At 41.3% G+C, this 22,622-nt stretch overlaps 1 protein-coding gene across 1 annotated transcript in view; it reads right to left on the bottom strand.

Moving 5' to 3' along the window:
* Window positions 1-638: 638 nt before the first annotated feature.
* LOC148477415 (uncharacterized) overlaps window positions 639-22,622 on the bottom strand; it is a 49,447-nt gene continuing 27,463 nt past the window's right edge. The window contains exon 2 of the mRNA XM_088456779.1: window positions 639-1,569. Within this exon, the coding sequence (XP_088312905.1) occupies window positions 708-1,550 (843 nt within the window). The 5' untranslated portion in view covers window positions 1,551-1,569 and the 3' untranslated portion in view covers window positions 639-707. The remainder of the gene's footprint in view (window positions 1,570-22,622) is intronic.

Genomic DNA, 22,622 nt, shown 5'->3' with positions numbered 1-22,622 from the left:
TTAGGATCTGATTGGTTGGTGCTATTTCTCTACAATTTTATCTCTGTCTAAGCTTTAACTAAATAAATACACGACAACAGTAAACTTTTTTTAGCAATCACGTATTTTTACTCCAATGGGTGAAAAAGTGCCAACCAATGTGCTCCCAACTATCATCTCACAGGCGGTGTTTGAAAAATGACAGTTGGGAGCTGATTGACTGACACCTTATCACTTTTTTATCACTTTTCACTCTGTCTCCTAACACTGCTTAGTACAGTAAATAGACCCCTTGGAGTGAAAAGACGAGACCGGCTAAAAAAAGTAAATAGACCACCCCTAAATTGAAAACGGCCCTCAGTGTATACAGTACTGTATGTCTACTGTACTGTATTCTACTGTAAGTGCCGGGCAGCTGTGAAATCACTGTGATGGGCAACAGGGATACTGTACAGTATATGACTGTGGGTGGCAACCCCCATCGGCCGGCGCGCCCCTGGTGAGTGAAATCCTGGCCAATAGGATGATACACCCCTGCATCTGTGTGTTATTGACTTTTTGTACCTTTTTAATGACAGATGCATGTGTTGGGTCTCAGGCGCACTTAAAGACTGAATTACATACAGTACAAACACCAATTGTATAAATTAATGACAACTTTTATTTAACCTACAGTAACATGCTTTACAGAGGGGGGGACTTCTTTAGCTTTCCACCCCCATAGTCCTCTACATGACAGGCGTTCCTGGTGAAAGTACAGGCATGCTTGCATTGATGATCCTCAATTCTTCAACTGACCATTCAGGCAGGCGATTTGATGCCACTGGTGTACTCTCCCACTGAGGCAGGCTGCATGATGGCACTGGTGTCATGTCATAGTGCTCTGATGCCACTGTATTGTCCATATCTAGAAAGTGGAAGGATGGGTCAGTCTCCAAGTTGAAATCGTCGTCGTTCTCCTCAAATTCAAATTCATCTGGGGTGTCCATTTCATACTGGATTGCCTGGTCATGTCTCTTCCTGGTACTCTGGGCAGCGGCCTCTTGCCATTCTTCTTTACTTTGCCGGATTGCTTCTTTCATTGCTTCTGCAATGGTGTCCTTCAGACCTTCCTTCAGCTCTTCTTTCAAGTTGTCAATTTTCGCTTCCAGTTGACCAACTTTTCCCACGAGGTCTCTCACCATCCTAGCACAACTACATGTGCATGCGTTATCATCTTGGAATGACAGTTTTCGACGAGTTGGTGAGTGGGATACATCTTCAACAAGAGGCTCAAAGGTGTCCAATTCTTCTGGCCCATAAATGACTGGTGTTTCCTCCTGGTTCTGGACGTTCATGGGTTGCTCCATGTTCCCTGGTCCATTTTCTCCGATGTCCACTTGCAAAGTGTTGTTCTTCGGCTTTGCATTCTTCCTTGCCTTGACTAGAAGAGGTACCTGTAAATTTTCCTTACCTGTTTTCTTCTTGGAAGGTTTGCTTGTAGACCGTTGTGGGACTAGTGCACTCAGCCTTTTGGTCATTGGAAGTGGGCAAGATTCATTTCCGTTGTAAAAACCTTTGCTCTTCACCATTTTGACAGTTCGGTGCACTCTGAAATACACAAGTATAAAGACACTAAATACAATGTTAAGTAAAATGGTGGAAATACATGTAGTGTATACAGTAAATGTTTCACATTACAACACTGTAAACAATTACAGTACTCATACTGCACTTTCAAGAATGTCCTGCTATTGTATTCTATACAACTCCAGTAATAACCCTATCACACAGAAAAGCAAATTACAGTACTGTATCATTTACAGTAAAGCACTTTACTGTACTTAGTGCAGTAATTTGCTGATCAAATTTTTACTGTGTGAAAGGGTTGGTTGGTAAAGTACCTTACAGTTTCACTGTCTCCTAAGACTGTGCGTGTGTTATACAGTATATACAGGTAAATATAGATTATTACAGTGCTAAAACTGTTAAAGCACTAACCACTATTGTGAGATTGTATAGAGGCACAAAATAATAAATATGATAAATACAGGTGTCTAAAAAACACTCCCTAATTATATACTGTACAGTACTGTACGGTAAGGTAGGTGTCAGCTCAACAGTAATAATATGTGTGAATATCTGAACTGATATACAGTACAGTACTGTAAAGTAGAGTGCCAAATTTGCTATTTTTATAACATAAATCAAAACTTAGTGTGTACAGTACCATTAGAACCATTAATGTAAAAGTTAAATGTGCAAAGTGGTGCAATAATGCAAACACACGTTAAACACAGCAATATTGCGACTGAAACTAAAATGGCCGCCGAGCAAAACAAGATGGCGGCGGGGACAGGACGGTCACTCATGGGAGACTATGAGGGGCAATGGGAGGCTAGGAATGATCGGTGTGTGTGTGTGATACTTACTCGATACACAAATAAGCGTCTACGGGGATGGGTGAAGGACGGGGCATACCGAGGCAGCGGGACAATAAACACAGCAATATTGCGACTGAAACTAAAATGGCCGCCGAGCAAAGCAAGATGGCGGCAGGGACAGGACGGTCACTCACAGGAGACTATGAGGGGCAATGGGAGGCTAGGAACGATTGGTGTGTGTGTGTGATACTTACTCGATACACAAATAAGCGTCTACGGGGATGGGTGAAGGACGGGGCATACCGAGGCAGCGGGATGATAAACACAGCATTATTGCAAATTCCTTCCCGCTGAAAATCTGGCCGCTGATTGGTGTATTTGAAAAATGCACTTCCTTGTGGTCCAATGGCAATGCAGAGTTTCGGCTGCAAGGTTTTCTTTGTCTCCGGTAGCATAAAAGAGTGTCTCAGACCGCACTAGCTATCCACACTGTGAATCTGCTACTTAACTGTACGGACTTGCTGCTCGGATTGTCTCATCGGCATGTATCAACAGTACGAGGCCTTGAGATGCTACTACTACTACTACCACCTGCAAAGCTGCCTGACTTCTAAGTCGCTGTTGTTGCTGCTCATTACCGTGATCTACTGTAACTCTGCCTAACTTCCGAGTCACCTTTGTTGCTGTACCCTGAGCTTCGACAGCTGTTTCCTACAATATCAACCCGCTGGTACTGTAAGTACGGTAGCTTGCTACAGTATGTTATGGTTCACGGTCATTTTGCAGTTTGCTGTGCTAGACTCTGATTTGCATAGCCAGGGTTCAATGCATACGGTACCATTTTGTTTTGCTCGGCGGCCATTTTAGTTTCAGTTGCAATATTGCTGTGTCTAACGTCCCGCTGCTTCGGTATGCCCCGTCCTTCACCCATCCCCGTAGATGTTTATTTGTGTATGGAGTAACTATCACACACACACCGATCATTCCCTAGCCTCCCGCTGCCCCTCATAGTCTCCCGTGAGTGACCGTCCTGTACCCGCCGCCATCTTGTTTTGCTCGGCGGCCATCTTAGTTTCAGTCGCAATATTGCTGTGTTTAACGTCCCGCTGCCTCGGTATGCCCCGTCCTTCACCCATCCCCGTAGATGTTTATTTGTGTATGGAGTAACTATCACACACACAGTGATCGTTCCCTAGCCTCCCGCGAGTGACCGTCCTGTACCCGCCACCATCTTGTTTTGCTCAGTGGCCATCTTAGTTTCAGTCACAATATTGCTGTGTTTATTGTCCTGTTTGTCTCCTTCATACGGTAGATGCATATTTGCGTATTAGGGGGCATACTGTATGAAAGCTTGATGTGAGATTAAATGGGGAAATATATATCACTAATTAGCTCAAAACTATCATTTATTAAACACAGCCTGCAAAATTAAATTTACTAGCTGGTTATACTGTACAGTACAGTATATACCGGTGTACACATGTTACAGCTGATATACAGTAAAAATGTAATACCCCTCTGTTTTTTAAGATACTGAACATTAAATTATGTACTGTATACTGTACTCAGTCTGTATACTCAGCAACAGTACTGTACCATATTTCTCTTGTTCTTTCCACAGATTTTGTCGTCAAACATGGCAAAAATCAGCAAAACCATCAGCAAGATAATTGCAAGCATGAAAAAAGAACACAAAACAACATGACAGATCCAGGCCTGGCTGAAAGAGTGTGGTGTTCTTGTTAGTTTACAGACTGTGCGCTATCATGCATTTGAGAGAACGCGGACCAGATATAGATTTCCTTCTAAATGCACATGGTAGGTACTTTACATCAACCTTTTTTTTATTATACTGTATGTTGCTAGATTGCTACTGTATTGTGTTCCAATTTCAACACTAACTGTCCAATAATTGCTATATGCTCTGTATGTGTTCTACCGTAGGAGCATCAAAAAGATTGTGCACAAATTGACTTGTGAGGATGATGAGCGTACAGCTTTACAAATCAAACGTATTCTAAAAGCAGAATGTGACCTGGACATCTCCTGTTCCAGTATCAAACGGATGCGTAAGGAACTGGGATGGACTTTTGGCCCTACAAGGTACTGTACATACTGTAAAATATATATTTACTGTATATTAATAATGCACTGATTTTACATGACAGTAAACTAAAACTTTGCTTTATTCCACAGGATAAATCCCATGATAAGGGATGTTAATAAAGTAATGAGAGTTGAACAAGCACGACGGTGGATAGAGAGTGGAGAGAATTTTAATGACGTAATTTTCACAGATGAAACTTCAGTTTCTCTCGAGAGGTTCTCAAGACTGTCCTTCCGACACCGTGCACATCTCTCACTTAAACCACGTCCGAAGCATCCGTTAAAGGTCCATGTATGGGGAGGTATATCTCGTTGGGGTGCAGGACCAATCTATATTTTTGAAGGTGCAGTACAGTAATGTTTGTTGTAAAAATTATTTACAGTCCTGTACAGTGTATGCTTGTTACTGACAATTTCTCATCTCTTTAGGCATCATGGATAAGACCTCCTTCCAAGAAAAAATAGTAGATTGCTGTATGGTGCCATTTGTGAGAAAATGCTTTCCATCAGGACATCGATTATTCCAGGATAATGATCCAAAACATTCGGCTTCAGCAAAATTCATGGAAGAGAGAGGGATAAATTGGGAACGCACACCACCAGAGTGAGTATTGTCCTATAGTACTGTATTAACTGTTTATTGTACCAAAAAGTATGTACAGTACCGAGCAGTAATTATTCTAGTAAACTTTTTACTAAAGTACAGTAGTGTGACTGAATATTTGATTTTTTTTTAATTTCCTGTAGGTCACCGGACATAAATCCCATTGAATTGGTCTGGGCCCAGTTGAAGAGGTTCATCAGGTCTGATGTGAAACCAACAACTAAAGAGGAACTTTTGGATGGGATAATGAAGGTTTGGAGAACAGTATTGATACGTGCCCAGTGTAACAATTATATTGATCATCTCCATAGAGTCTTACCAGTTGTCATCGAAAGAAACGGTCAAGCAACTGCTATGTAGCTTATACAGTACTGTATATAATTTGTAATGTGGAGGAGGGGTTTAACTTCCTCTTTTCAGTTTGTGATCCAGACTGCTAAGTACTATACACTGTGTCCATACTGTATGTACAGTATTGTGGTTGTGCTTTCTGTCCCTACATTATACAGTATACAGTATTCTCCTAATTAATTTTATATGCTCTTTATTTACAATAACTTTCCCTTACTGTACCTTATGTACTGTACTTCATACTTTTCCTCTTTTCTTTACACCTACTTTTACTGTACATTGCCCCCTGTTCCAAGGCACACATTGGCATCATCACAGATTGTGCTGCAGCTGCCAGTTTCTGCTACTGCACTTGATGTTGCCGCTTGTAATGCAGATGTTTCAAGTTTTCAGGTTCCTTTGGTTCATATACAGTACAATAGTAGTGGCTGCTTCAACATCCATACTTGCAGACATACAGTACTATACAGTAGTGGGTGCACCGTGCATTGAGAGACAGATTACTGTACATCTACTGTATGGTTGGAGCAGCGGTCCCTTCGACATCAGAATAAGGTGAGAAAAGCATTTTTTATAATGTTAGTGCTCTGTTATCGCATTCAGAGGAATCTTCTCATACTTCTAGCTCCCTGCCAGTTTGTTCTTTGGGAAACCCAGGGCCACCTGCTGCTACAGTAGGGGAGGGGGGGTTGGAGTTATTTTCACTTTTGACCTCAAAAAGACAGCTGGTGTTCACCTCCATCTGGGGCACCCAAATACTGTCTTGTTTCATGTATTTTTTTTTTAATCGTTATATGGGCTGTGGGCCTAGGGGCACTGCTTACAGTATTTCACCACCAGGCTTAATTATAATACAAATTAGTTATTAATAAATTTGTTAGGCTGGTTAGTTAGGGCATATACAGTATATTAATGTGGAGAAATGGATTAGTGTGACACTGTTAGAGCAGGGAAGGGCCCTGCACAGCGGATTCTCTCTCCTACAGTACAGGGTGTGTGGGATCAAGCAGGATGAAGAACAAGAGCATCTCTGGTGAGAACCTGTGTGTCTGTCTTTTACTGTCTGTTTGTCTCTACCTATCCTCCTTTCTTCAGGGCGTACAGTGGACCTTGCACTCTGATGCAAGGTAGAGTAAGCACCTGGTATAGGTGAAACTCTGGATCTGAGGCCAAAAGTGCCAGTGATTATTTTAACTTAAAAGCCTAATCTTTTTGTGTACTGTAGTCCTCGGTCCAGTAGGGTCGGCATTGAGGAAGGACTGTTCTCACGTCATCTCCTTCCTCCTACTGTAGGTACTGTACAGTAGTCATGTCCGTGTCTAGCTTGGAATTCCAGGACATGCCAGCGGTAGAAGAAAGAAGCGTGGGACAGTAGAGGACTACGGGGGTGGAAAGCTAAAGAAGTCACCCCCCCTCTGTACAGCATGTTACTGTAGGTTAAATAAAAATTTTCATTCATTTATACAATTGATGTTTGTATTGTATGTACTGTAATTCAGTCTTTAAGTGCGCCTGAGACCCAACACGTGCATCTGTCATTAAAAAGGTACAAAAAGTCAATAACACACAGATGCAGGGGTGTATCATCCTATTGGCCAGGATTTCACTCACCAGGGGCGCGCCGGCCGTTTTCAATTTAGGGGTGGTCTATTTACTTATTTTAGCCGGTCTCGTCTTTTCACTCCAAGGGGTCTATTTACTGTACTAAGCAGTGTTAGGAGACAGAGTGAAAAGTGATAAAAAAGTGATAAGGTGTCAGTCAATCAGCTCCCAACTGTCAGTTTTCAAACACAGCCTGTGAGATGACAGTTGGGAGCACATTGGTTGCACTTTTTCACCCATTGGAGCAAAACCACGTGATTGGCTAAAAAAAGTTTAGCAGATTACGTCATTTCGCCAACCGTAAAATTATCGTTGTATTCAATTTGAAAGCTTTTCCGCCTACAGTAGGCGGGAAGTCAATGCAATGTACAGTAAGACAGTATGTGAAAAAGTTTTGCCTACTGTGTAAATAGCAGGCGGAAATAATTGGTGAATTGGGGTGCAACGTTGCGGGAAGCCTTCAACGTGCAGCCTTAAGACAGTCCCCTAAAGGTACTGTAAACTGCGTAACATGTAGGGGTAAATTTACTAAGATGGGAGTTCTATTTAAGAAGTAACTGTACTGTATGTTGCCCATAGCAACCAATCAGATTCTACTTCTCATTTATCTACAGTAGCACCTTCTAGAAGATACAGTAATACCTGGAATCTGATTGGTTGCTATGGGCAACATCACTTCTTAATAGAACTCCCATCTTAGTACATTTACCCCCTAATATATAAAATGTACTGAGTTTAGTAAGGGTTGGATAACAATACTGAACAAAAGTAGCGAAGACTTTTAAAAAAAAACAAAGCGCTACATGGGTATACTGTAGATCTGGGCATGCGCCTGAGATATGATGTACAGTATTGTAGGAAACACTCAAGCCAGGTGCAACCTTGGTATTGCAGGCGGCTGTAGTGTAATGGTAAATAATCAAACCAATACATTATGGTGCCTGTACAACCCTTTTGCGGGTTCGAAACTTGAAAGGTTACTCTTTTTATTTTTTATTATTATTACACAGTCAAGGTTACACTTTTTTGTCATAAAGTACTGTGGCATAGAAATACCACAATTTCTGGATAATGTATTAGTGAAGATTTAAAACAAAATAAAATTACCGTATACAGTATACCTTAAAGATTTCGAACCAGCGGGACAAGAAAATGGTAGATGCAGTAGGGCTAGGCATTAGCCCCCTAGACTACTGCATCTACTGTACTGTAGTTCCTAGAGTCAGGGAATCACTACAATGTCTACCGTATTGTAACGTACTTACTATAATACAGACAACTGGGCATGCGCAGTGCTATGAGTACTGTACGCCATGGTATAGCGCTACAAGGGTATGGCTATGGCGCAGTACTGTACGCCATGGCATAGCACTACAAGGGTATGGCTATGGCGCAGTACCACTGGCAATGCATTGCAATCCCGCCACTGGGCACGTGCCAGAGATCCTATTTGTACCGTAACCCATCAGAACTGGCTATAAAAGTCACCACAGCGCCAACTGTGCAGACATTGATGCAATTTTGTGGTTTAAACGCAGAGTCAGTTTGTACTACAGGGACCTCTCTCTTAAACAGAGTCAACTATCAGTTACTGAACACATTAAATTACTACAGTTTCCAAGTCTAGGACAGTATTGTCATTGACGCAAGTTTGCGCTCTACATCACAGTCAGTATGTAATACACAGACTTCCCTCCAAACTAAGTCCACTACTGTAGCACTTTCTGAAGTCATGAATTTACTATTATGTATACTGTTCGGTAAGTCTCGGACAGTGCAGAATGGCACAAGTGTGAAAATTCACCAGTACTGTAGCAATACAGACAACTGGGCATGCGCCATGGCATAGCGCTACTTAGTGTATGGCTTGGCTCCACTGGATATGCGGCACACATTCCATTGTGATTGAAACCCGACCACTGGGCATGCGCTGACATTGATGCAATTTTGCGGTTTAAACGCGCAGTCAGTTTGTTATACAGAGACCAGTCTCTTTAACAGGGCCCATTGCCACTTGATGGTCATAAAAAAATCACTATAATGTCCACGTCTATGTCAGCGCTGGCATTGACGCAAGTTTGCGTTCTAAGGTACAGTATAGTATGTACAATAATAAAAATCCTAGTTTCGCTGTTTGACTCCTGAAGCACTGGGCAGACATGCGCTCCACATGTACTGTATTGAATACTGAATATTTTAAGTGAAGATTTTAAAAATAATTAAAAAAAACATATTTTCTATCTCGAACCCACGGAACAAGAAGAGGGGAGAAGCAGTGAGACTAGGCATTAGACCGCTAGGCCACACGCTTCACCCATTACTAGAGTTCTGTACTTTGTAAAGTCTAATGTCTAAGTCTGGGACAGTGCCGACAGTATTTACATTTGTGCAAACACAGTATGATTTCAACCGCACAGTCAGTGGGTAATACAGAGTTTAATGATTTCAAACTGGATTAGACATTCTTCTACCGCTTTATTATACCGTACATTCCTGATGTGGAAAACGCTGTAATACTGTATAGTGTACGGAATCACCGCTTCTATCAAACAATCATCGGGCGGTGATACGGAACATACCGTACGGTACATTGGAAGTCACACGCATGCGCTATGTAGTTTAGGAAAAGTGACACCTGGTGGGCAAAATGTTGTATTACACGTAATGACTTTCTTCATTACTAAACTTTCTTTGTGGCACGACTCATGGCGTGGTGTGTGGCGCGCCATGCGTGGCGTGAGAGATAACGTTGTGATGCCACGTTATAGCTGGGCATATCGGTAGCGCACACATATTCTGCAGTGCTTTTACAGAGAGAATATTTGGCCATTTACATCAGTCCCTACCCCAGTGGAGCTTACAATCTATATTCCCTACCACATACTCACACACATACATGCTAGGGTTAATTTTTGTTGGGAGCCAATTAACCTACCAGTATATTTTTGGAGTGTGGGATGAAACCGGAGTACCCAGAGGAAACACACGCAAGCACAGTGAGAATATACAAACTCCACAGTTAGGGTTGTAGTGGGATTCGAACCCGTGACCTCAGGCTGTCAGGCAGTAATGCTAACCATTACACCATCTGTGCTGCCCGACATTTGTGCCAGCAGAAAAATTTTTCAAAAATGGCCCTGGGTACTATAAAAATATTCTTTCAGAGAAGCCACCGGGTCACAGTGGCGGGCATTAGATTGGTGGTCATGTGATTCCATGACTGTAAGCCTGGAGGAGATCATGGTTGGAGGCAAGCCCAGATGATACCAGGGTCCAAGGGGAGCTCCATAGGGCAGTGGAGTCACAGTTGCTGGTAAGCAGGGGGAAGCCTGTACCAGGAAGCCAGAGAGGGTGGATCAAATTGCTGGGTTAAAGAGGAAATCCAGGCCCAGGATGTGATAGGGTGGACATGCTGCAACCCGCAAAGACACAAGGAGCATCTCCTGATTCTGCAGTCCATGTCCCCCTGTAGCACCAAACCTCAGGAATGCATGAGGGTTGGTAGAGAGCCCCTATATCCACAATGGAGCTATATATAGGGCGTAAATAGGATGCTGCTCAGGAGATGATGTAATACACATCTGCTGTAGAAAGCAGCCAGGCCACGACCCCCCTTAACTTGTGTTTTAAGAGAAAGCAGGGTATTGGGTAGAACATTCAATGAGAAAATTTACATTTTAGATGTGTTCTATTTATAATACAAGGCTGCTGAATATTTATAACGTAACTGTTGTATGTTTGGAAGAGAGGTTTCTGGATGGGTAACAAATAGAAGGACATCATCTGCAAAAAGATATATTCTATGTTGAAAACCATTATTAAGGGGCCCACTAAGAAGAGAAGAAATACGTATACATTCTGCTAGGAGTTCTATTGCCAGGAAAAAAATTAGGGTCTGGTCCCATTACTAATAGTAAACAGGGAGGAGAGGAAACCATTGTGATATATACTGAGTCCCTGATGAAGAGCAAAGCACTAATATAACATCCAAAAACCTCTCTGTAAAACCAAATTTGAGGAGAACTGTCTTCATGTATCCCCAGTGGAGCCTATCAAAGGCCTTTTCAGCATCTAGAGAAAGTGCCAGCAATGGGTCCCCAATCTGTGTGAAAGGCTCAAGTAATATTAAGAGCTATGGGTGTATTATTGGGGGCTTGTTGACCCTGCACAAAACCCAACTGATAAGGATTGATCAGGTCTAGTAGCAGCGAATTTAACCTATTGACTACCAATTTAGCGTACAGTTTAATATCCATATTTAAAACTACTATGGGTCTATAGGTCTTTAGCAAGTTTTAGGATGGAGAAAAGTTAAGCCTCAAACATTTCAGGGGAAAAGGAGCCTAGGGAGGCCACCGCTTCAAACACTTGAACCAGCGTCTGAATAATATCCACCTGAAAAGTTGCATAAAAATTGTTAGAGAAGCCATCAGAGGTTTTAACACTCTTCGAGGTTTTTATGGCTTCTCTTATGTCACCTTCTGTCCAGAGAGCATTGAGGGAGTCTAAGGACTGATCATTAATAGGCAGAGATAACTGAAAGGAAGGCAGAGATGGACTCCAAAGAGGGTTGTAATGTGCTTACATCATCCTTCTCATTATAAAGGTGGGCATACGACTCTGTAAATGCATTAGAAATGTCTAGTGGATTGGTCAATTTAGCACCAGAACAGTTTTAGAAGGCCTTAAATGAAGCACGGACCTCTTTCCCTCTCAACTTCGGTGATAATTTTATGTGTTAATGAATAGATCCCAGAGTCCACGAAGAAGTTAGAAGCTAGAATGGCCACACAGAAATTTGGAGAATAAAGAACTTAGGATGATGGTGACACAAAGTCTTCTGCACACTGACAATTACAGGTAGGGAGCAATAAATAGGTATATTTGAATGCTGTGGCTGGGAAATATATATTCACAAGGCACAAGTGTAGCAGTCACTCACATGCAGGGGACAGGGCAAGGCAAGTCAGCGAGGCATGTCCTCAGATGTAAGGTATAAGGTTATCCAGCCTGGGGCAGAAGCAGGGAAACCCATAGTGGAGAAAGAAAAAAGGGGATACTATTAATGCCTATAAGGACCTAGAGTGCTTCATGCTGCATCCCCAATAGCTCCTCTATCCATTCCTCCCTGACACCACCAACAGGTGGAAGTACTACCTCCACCTTTCTACTGTATATGTTGTTAAGCTCAATAATGTCATTAAGTCCATTTGGAACAAGTGTACCCAATTTAGAAACCCAAAATGATTATTTTCTGCAAAGCTATTGAAATCTATCACCCCTCTCCCCTTTCTCATTGATTTTACATGTTCAATTTCATATCTCTCATAGGAAAATTGTAAAAGACTTATTTTTAAAGAATACATCTTCTGTTTTCAAGAAACCTCACACTGTAATTTCTAATAGTGTGGCCCACGTATTGGAGTCCACAATCATATATTATGTAAATAATGTAAGATGTTTGTTAATTCAAAAAAAGAGAGTCAATCCTATAACTGCTCTTATACAGTATGTGTAAGATGTTATTAAATTATTCTTATGTTCAGCAAACACACGTGTGATATTTATTGCATCTGGAGAAGCCATTTGGTAAGGAGGGGCTACCATTCTAGTTTACATTCTGTGAGCAAATAGCTTATCTACTTTGAGTAATGAGGAATTTTTCTTTATTATTCTTTTATTTGAGGGGCAAATTAATTAAATTGTGTTATAAATGCCATAGACCTATTATCTTTAACCATTACTTCCTTTCTCTTTAAATTGGGATTGAGTTCTATCCTATCAGTCAAAAGTGTCACTCTCTCAACTTGAGTCACCTCCTATTGGACCTCATCAAGAATAAATTCAGGATAATATTGCTCAGTGAATGATGCATACTGTACATACTATGGCTTTGGATTGTTCAATGACTATCTCAGGACTTGAGCAGTAACTTCACAACCAGAGGGTTTGCCCCTTGTGGATGTTATTTTTCCAGCTCTTATATTGGAAACTTTTGTAGTTGAGGTATTTGTTACAGTCAACACATTTAATGTATGCTGTTGTCAAATGTTTGTTGTCATTAACCTTAATAGTGATAACCAAATAAGTAATCTTAGTGTTACTATAAGTGTTCATGAACCTAAAACCAAAATCATTAGTGTTAAGGTGTTTAACAAATTGTGCAACCGATAACTCAACCCCATTCCACATAAAAATGATATCATCTACTGTATATACCTGCCATTGGTAACCAGGCTCACCCTGAACTTGCCTCCCGATATGTAGCATTCCTCAAACTGCCCCATAGAGGTTGGCAAAGCTTGGGGCGAACTTATTGCCCATGGTTGTCCCAAGTGTTTGTAAATAAAACTGTGATTCAAATGAAAAGTAATTGTGGTGAAGAATAAAACCAATAAATGAGAGAATAAAGTCTCTGAATTATAACTCTGATAATGATGGATCCTGCATAAGATATTATTTTATTGCTAGTATACCCAAATTTTGCGGAGTATTGGTATATAAAGCTTCAACGTCACCGTTGAGTAATTTATAAGTACTTTCACTTAATATTTGTAGTTTTTTTGTAAAAAAATTATGGTATCCCAGATATAGAATTGCAGAGAAAGCACTTGACTCTGTAAATAAGAATCTACATCAGCTGACAAATTGGTGGTAAGTGAGCCTATCCCTGAAATTATGGGGAATCCAGGTGGTGAAGCAATACTTTTGTGGATATATCAGTATGTTGGAAACAAAAATTGCCAAGTCTTTTTAGATATAAAGTTGTTGTCCAATGCTTGATCTAACAAATGTTTAAGGTCTTTTTGAGATATCATAGTTGGCAGGTAATGTCCTATAAAATGTTTTATTAATGTTACAAGTCACGGTCATGACTTGTCTCCCTCGAGCAGTTTACCTTCTCAAGACATTGTTGTTCTGGTTACCTCAGTTGCTAGGTGATCTGCACACCTCAGGAAGTCATGTGTTATCCACACCATGGTATGATTGGATTTTCCTCCTATTTGTGCACACTGGCCTTTTGCCGCCTTCCTGACTATATCTTTCCTGTAAGTTCTCTCGGCTTGGCTGCATGGTCAGCATTTTGTATCACCTTGTGGAAGTGTATTCTGGTACTCCAGTGGAATTACCTTGCTCTTGGCTCTCTGCCTCTCCAACGGCTTTTTAGCCACTCCAGCAGCTTCTGTGCTGCCAGTGGCTTACCAGCCTATCCAACAGCACCCTTGCTGCACCAGCAGCTGCTGTGCTGCCACCAACTCATGATCCTCTCCAACAGCTCCATAGCCACACCAGCAGCTTCCGTGCTGTCACTGGCTTACCAGCCTCTCCAATGGCTTCCTAGCTGCACCAGCAGCTTCCATGCTGCTACCATCTCTCAAACCACTCTGCTGGCTTCTCAGCCACACCAGCAGCCTCCGTACTGCCACCAGCTCTCAAAGCTATAGCACAGTACACAGACTTGTGTACTTGCTCTCAAAGCCACAGTACACAAACTTGTGTAATGGCTCTCAAAGCCACAGTTCACTAATTAGTACACAAAACTTGTGTATTGGCTCTCAAAGCCACATCCATTTTGCATACCAACTTCTGTTATTGGCTCTTGCTGTACCATCGGCACCAAAGCCGCACCATCAACTCCCAAAGTCACACCATTTGTACACCAACCTCAGCAACTGGCTCAGGCCACACCATCGGCTCCTAATTAGCACCCCTGGCTCCCAAAGCCGCATAATTCATACACCAACCTCTGCTACCGGCTCTGGCTGCACCATTGGCACCCAAGCCATATCTTTGGCTCTCAAAGTCGCATCACATTCATACCGGCTCCTGCCACACCATTGGCTCACAAGCCATACCATCGGCTCTCATAGCAACAATACTTGTACTCCAAGTTCTGCTACCAACTCTTGCTGCATCATTGGTTCCTAAGCTGTACCATCAGTTCACTAGTCGTACCAAGCCTTACCTCTACTTGTATCTGTTCCTGTTGCTCCTCTCATCACTGGAGACCATTGTACCTACGTGTGAATCACTACTACCCTAAGTTTTAATACCAGGTGGCTGCCTAAGTACCGGTGAAGGTGTCTAAATTCTAAGGGAACAACGGGTGGTTGTTAGTGGCAGAAGACCTTGCTAGCCTGGGTTCTAGGGGGTTAACACGGAGCAGGCTTTGGGATTAATAACAATTATCCAATTGTCTATGTGCTTCTGCAAGATAGTCCTGAATATTATGTATAACAATACTCCCCCTTTATCTGCCTGTTTAAGTATTATCTCTTTGTTAAGTCAGTTTTTTTAAGATTATCTCTTTTTAAGACATTATCTATTCCCTCCTTGTCCTTGCTTTTGTGCAGAGAGTCCTAAAGTACTCTATTGTAGTTGTGTAAAAGCTCTCTATAAAATGGCCTCTAATGTCTAACAGGTAGAAGTCAGAGGTCTTCCTAAAGTTTCTACTGTTAATATTAAAGATTTTTCCATATATTCTCCACTACTATCCATATTTTTCTTTTCATATTGTTTTAGGGATTCTAACATCTCTACTGCTGTTTTGTCATCTGAGTCTTATTCAGTAGGAGTTCCTTTAATCTCTTTCTTCTGAAGAGCCTTTATTGCAAAATATCTCTTATGGCTTAGCATTCTCTCGTATTTATTCAAATCAACGAATAGATTGGGTTTTGTAGACAGAGCAAATTTTAAGCTATTCTTTTTAAGGGAAAGTTCTTCATTAGAAAGAGTTATCTGATAAATTAAAATCCCCTTTGTTTTTATTTCTATTTAGATTTTTTGTTTAGGTCTCTTAAAGGACCTCCCTCCTCAAACTCCACTTTTTCTTCCACTCTTTCCCTTTTTCCATTCCAGCCTTAATTGTAATCCTTCTTTGTAATGGTGGTGACCTTGTTTGATTTTAGAACCTCTAACTCCCTACAAAATGTTTTTGGGAATTAAATCAGGGTCTATGTTAAGATCTAGGTTGTTTGTCATTATTATTTTGAGGATCATTCTGATTGTCTAGGACTTCAAATCTGTTCAAATGTTTCCAATCAGACCATGACAGTTTTTTACTGTTTCTCCTGTTAGACTTTATTTCCTTCTTATTATTATCATACCTGTTCTTCCAAAATCTTGGATAGAGCGGTTCCATCTGTTTTCTATTACTGGTGCTTCTATATCAATTTGTTCAATATTTCTTATAATTCAGTGGGGTTCTTGATCTCCCTCTAGTAGAAGGTATCCAATGTATCTTATTATAGGTACACACCTGGTCATTTTCATTGGTTTCATTTTCCCAAAACAGCTTATCATCTTTCTTCATAATTAGATTTATTTCGAAATCCTCAATCTTGCAATTTATTAGTTAATCCTTATCCTCAAAACCTGGGTATTTTCAAATGTGTAATACAGTATGTACCTTTTCTATTTCTTCCTGTATTTTTGTAACTTTGTCCATTCTATATTTAATTAACAGCCTGATTAGGGTCTTGAAGCAACCATATAGTGCAGCATTTGTCAGGAAGGGCTGGATCATCTTGAAAAGATGATATTTGAAAATCCTCGAACCTCTGGGGATTAGAATGCTTTCTAAATACTTCTGCAAAATCTCTTGATCCCACTAATGATGGGTTTTTGCTAGACATAGCAATTCTATTTTGTTAAATATTTTGTGCATATCATTATTTGCATTAGAGACAATACCATTATTCATGCCATTAAAAGATGTACTCAATAATTGTCCTTTTATTCTAAACATGCAGAAATGCACCTGAGACACAGAGGTGTCCAAAAAAGCTGCACAGTATCTGCAAGGAAACAAAAGTAAAAAGTAAAAGAAAAAGTTGAAGTGCTAATAGACCAGAAAATTCATCCTCTCAATATTTATTTATTCTTACTGTCTGTGGATTGCTGCTCCTCATATAAGAGGTGCTTAAATTCTCCTAAGATTTTTATACTAAAGTAAAGGACAAAAAGGGAGTGCTGTCTACATACAGATAAAACTTTAATTACTAAATCATCATAAAAAAGACTTTTGCTTACAATTATGTTTTTTTAAATTACAATAATATTTCTGCATACAATATATACATTTAGTAGTTCTTATAAATAATTATGAAGATGAAGAATTAAATGTAATCATCAACTTATCAAAGGAAGTCTATATTTGTAATATAAAACAGGGACTTATCACACAACTGTCATGTTAGTATTCAACACAAAATTACAAAAGTGTCACAAACCGTAGTCGGATCAAGCAGGGCCTCCGCTACTCACCGCTCTATAAACTTCACCTCTGTCTCTTTATCAGGCTTGCAGCCTCCCGCCAGTCAGCGGTTCAGCCTGGGGTTCAGTATGCAGCATTTCCCCAGGAAACAGGGCCTTCTCTGAAATGCCAGAGGCCGGCATTCTCCATGTGTACAAGAGACAGAGAGCCACCATCTTTACCAGGATCAGCTGATCGGAACACTGCCAATCCAGAGCTGACTGTGTCAGCTGACTGCTGCATCCAATCCCCGATGGTCAGAGGGGATAAAAGGAGCAGTTCAGGAAGTCTCAAGTTGCCAGTGCCACTGTATTCCCAGCCCTTGCTGCATGAGAGAGGGCACTCCTGTGTTTATTCCTTACATTGATTATTGTGCTATCTTCACCTGCACCTCTGGCTCCATCTGTGCTGCCGATACCCACAGTCTATCAGTTCCAAGCTGATACTCACAGTCTATCAGTTCTAGCTGATGCTCACAGTCCATCGGTCCCAGCCAATACTCATAGTGCCTCAGTTCTTATTAGTAACCACAGCTCTTCAATTCTTACCAGTATCCACAGCTCATCAATTCTTACCAATAACTTCAGCTCATAGGTCCTTATCAAACAAGCACAGCTCATTGGTCATTGTCAACAACCACTGCTCATCAGTCCTTACCGATAACACATCGGTTCTCACCGATAACTACAACTCATCGGCTCTTACTGACAATCATAACTCATTGTTTTTTTCTGATAACTACATCTCATTGGTCCTTACCAATAATCATAATTTACTGTATAATTTCTTTCAAAAAACTACAACTCATCAATTTTCAACGATAACCACAGTCCATCTGTTCTATCGATAACCACAGACCATCGGTTCCTACCAGTAACTACAGACCATCGGTCCTTACCGATAACCACAAACCGACAAGCACAGATCCACAGCTCCTGTCTACTTCCCTAGTTCCAGTGCTAGTACCAAGTCTTCCAGCCAGGAGGTCATGACCTGTTTGTCCCTGGTGAACACCGCCGGTGGAGAAGCCTACAATTTAATCCACAATCATTCCGGCAATGAATGGAAAATGGCATTCAACAGCAAATATTTGGTTATGCTCCAGCTCTGTTCCAGAATTTCATAAATTAAATAGTCCGGGATTTACTTTACCAATATGTAGTGGTCTATCTTGATGACATTTTAATTTTTTCTCAAAATTTGAATGATCATCGCCAACAGATGAAGGAGGTGTTATGAAGACTGAGAGAAAATCAACTTTTTTTGCAAGCTGGAGAAATGCATTTTTGAGGTATCCTCTATAACCTTTTTGGGTTACATCTTTTCAGACACCGGACTTCAGAAGGACCCAGAGAAAGTTCAAGCAATCCCCAATTGTATTCATCCAACTACGTTAAGGGCAGTTCATGTTTTCTTAGCTTTGCCAGTTATTATTAAAAGTTTATTAAGTGCTTCTCCACCTTAGTCACTCATCACTGCTCTTACTAGAAAGGATGCTGACACATCTCACTGGTCCCAAGAGGCCTACTCAGCCTTTCAGTCCCTGAAAAAAACCTTTACTTCTGCTCCAGCCTTAAGATAAACTTTGCCTTGTCCAAGGGTGTAGGAGCCGTACTCCTACAAAGTTTTGAGGACAACAAGATGTACTCTTGCGGTTATTTCTCTAGAAAATTTCTACCAGCAGAGAAGAATTATGCCATTGGTGAACAAGAGTTACTGGCAATCAAGCTAGCGCTAGAGGAGAGACGTTACCTTCTTGAGGGAGAAAATCATCCTATAACCATATACACGGAATACAAGAATCTGCTGTACCTTAATCCAAGGCAGTCTCGTTGGACCATGTTCTACACTCAATTCAACTTCAAGTTGGTTTCTCGACCTGGTTCACAGAATGGCAGAGGTGACGCTCTATCTAGATTTTTTGTTCTGAACCCGAAGAATCTGTAAAACATCCGATATTGTTTGTATCTACCAAGCTTACTCCTTTAGTGGGGAAAACTTTTGTGTCTCCTAAACTCCAGGAAAAATTATAAATATTTCTACAAAGACTGTACTGGTGTCCTTCTATGAAAGCTTACGTTCTTGAATTTGTTACTTCTTGTCTTAAGAGACAAGCGCAAAAAACTCCTCAACGGACTCCTGTGAGACCCCTTCAACTTTTGCCTATTCCTAAGCAACCCTGGACCCATATTTCTATGGATTTTATTACTGATCTTCCATCCTCCAGTGGTCACAATACTGTCTGGGTTGCCGTTGTTCCTGAACTTAAAGTTGGAGATCAGGTCTGGCTGTCCATTCAGAGTTTCAAATTTCAGGTTCCATCCATAAAATGGGACCATGTTTCATTGGTCCTTTTCCTATTGAAGGGATAATCAGTACAGTAGCGTATAAATTAAAGCTTCCTCCTTCTCTCCGGATACCTAACTCCTTCCATATCTCCCTGCTGAAGTCCCTGATCCTAAACTACTTTCATCCAATCCTTCCGAAATCTCCAAAGATCAAGTCTCAATGTGGCATGAAATTTGAAGTCAAAAGAATTGTGGATTCGTGCTGCCACCTTTAGACCTCTTCAGTATTTAATAGATTGGAAGGGCTGAGGAGAGGTCCTGGGTCGACGCTTCATAGGTTTAGGCACCAGATCTGGTTTGTAAATTTAATGTAGAACCCATCCAAGCCCAAAGGGTGTACAGAGTCCACCCCAAAAGGGGGGGGGGGTGAGTACTGTCACAAACCGTGTTTGGATCAAGTGGGACTTCTGCTACTCACCACTCCCTGCATTTTGCCTCTTTTAACAGGCCTGCGGCCTCCCACATGTTGGCGACTTAGCCTGGGGTCCAGTGTGCATTATTACCACAAAAAAGGGCCTTCCCTGAAATGTCAGTGGCCGGCGTTCTCCATGTGTACAAGAGACAGGGTGCCATCACCTTCTCCAGAATCAGCTGATCAGAACACTGCCAGTCCAGAGTCAACACTGTGTCAGCTGACTGCTGCATCCAATACCCACTGCTATCTTCACCTACTGTAGCACCTCTGGCTCCATCGGCACTGCCAATACACACAGTCTATCAGTTTTAAGCTGATACTCACAGTCTATCAGTTCCAACTGATGCTCACAGTCTATCGGTCCCAGCCGATACTCATAGTGCCACGGTACTTATCAGCAACCACAGCTCATCAATTGTTACCAATAACCACAGCTCATCAATTGTTACCAATAACCACAGCTCATCAATTCTTACTAATAACCGCAGCTCATTTGTCCTTATCAAATAACCGCAGCTCATTGATCCTTGTCAATAACCATTGCTGATTGAACCTTCACAATAACCACAGCTCATCGGTCCATACCAATAGTCACCACACATCGGTTTTCACCGATAACTACAACTCATTGGGCCTGATTCAGGGAGCTCCGTCGTGCGCATGCGCCAGACGCGATGAGCGAAGGACTTTCCTTCGCTCGGTGTCTGATCAAAGGGGGCGTGCTGTCGATGTTGATTGACAGCACGCCCCCTTTGGTGGGCGTGCCGGGGGCGTGCCACCCTGACGGGGGCGTTCCTAAGGGAACGCCTACCGTCAGAAGCCGGCCCACTGACATCACTAGTGATGTCAGTGGGAGTGATTTTGGCTCTGATAGAGCCAAAATCACTCCGGGCCTTGCGGTTGAAAAACTCAACCGCAGGCTCCGGCTCGCAGTTTCGATGGTCGCGATGGTCAAGACCATCGCGGCCATCAAACTGCACGCTCGTATAGGCTGTGGGTGGTGACCCACAGCAATACGAGCGTCCAGGAGGACGCTCCATAGTTATGGAGGACGGCCCTCATTCAGAGCGTGCGCTCTGCTCAGAGCGTACGGCTCTGAATGAGGGCCATTGTCTCTTACTGATAATCATAACTCATCGGTTCTCTCTGATAACTACAAATCATCAGTCCTTACTGATAATTATAATTCATCAGTTCTTTCTAACCACAGACCATCGGTTCCTACCGATAACCACAGACCATCGATTCCTACCAATAACCACAGATCCACAGCTCCTGTCCATTTACCTAATTCCAGTACTAGTACTGAGTGACGCAGCCAAAGGACCGCAACCTGCCCGTCGGACGCTGCAAAGTCCATATCTCCTTGTGGGAGTCACTGGTGAACACTGCTGGTGGGTTAGACTCTGCGGCTATGGTCTGGGTCTCTGCCAATACTCAGTACTAGTGTCAGTACCCAGTCCCACACATAAGCAGGAGTTACATCCACCCTGCAACCTTTATTACAGAATCCACAGAGTTCCTGTCATGTCCAGACCTTTGTCCGGATTCACAAAAAACCCTATCCATGACAAAGGGCTTGATATAGATATTTTGTTGCAATTCTGTCACAGCTCTTATAATAACAATTTATTATGTAACAATTTTTATCCAAAATAGTCTGTTAGTAGTGTTAATTGAAAGGAAGTATATCCAATCCAGAGTGGTTGCAATTTATGCCATAAGTGATATTTGCAGCTGATGTGCTCAGTCTGATCGTCTGAACACTAGGGGCCAATGTAATAGGGTGAGAGTTTATAAAATGTGAGCGTTTAGCAGGAAATTCTCACATTGTAATTTAAAAAAAAAAAAAAAACACCTGGCGCCTACTCCAACACACACTTGTATTAAGTTAATCCAATTGGTGCTGCAGCTATCTATTTAAAGGAGATTGCCACCCCTCTCAGCTAATAGAAATATGAAAAAAAAATACCATGTAACAGATAGTGCTGCAAAATATTGGGATTAACCACACATTAAATTCAAATATTTTCCAATAAGATGTATTTATTAATGAATAATAATAAAAATGGCCATATAATATCCAAAAAGACAATAATGGGATGTATCCCTAAAAATTCTAAATTTAACAGACATACATACAATAATTAGCTTTTTCCAATTTGAAAACAAAGAGCAGTTCAAATGCATTACTAATTGGAAAAAGCTAATTATTGTATGTATGTCTGTTAAATTTAGAATTTTTAGGGATACATCCCATTATTGTCTTTTTGGATATTATATGGCCATTTTTATTATTATTATTATTATTATTATTTATTATTATGAAATACATCTTATTGGAAAATATTTGAATTTAATGTGTGGTTAATCCCAATATTTTGCAGCGCTGTCTGTTACATGGTATTTTTTCAACTCTCACATTGATCAAGTTTTATCTTTGAATTGGGAAAACATCTGGATGAGTTTTTTGTGTCTAAAACCATGTGAGTTTGCATGTTCTCAGACTGCATTACTGTACATTGGGTGAGCTTAAAAAGTTTGAGAGTTTGCTGCTAAACTCTCACACTATTAGATTTGGACCCAGGTCTTTAATGTG

Source organism: Taudactylus pleione, unplaced genomic scaffold, assembly GCF_031769625.1.
Source record: "Taudactylus pleione unplaced genomic scaffold, aTauple2 ptg000717l, whole genome shotgun sequence".
NCBI lineage: Eukaryota > Metazoa > Chordata > Amphibia > Anura > Myobatrachidae > Taudactylus > Taudactylus pleione.
The sequence above is the reverse complement of the archived record's forward strand: the minus strand, read 5'-3'. Positions and strand labels throughout refer to the sequence as shown.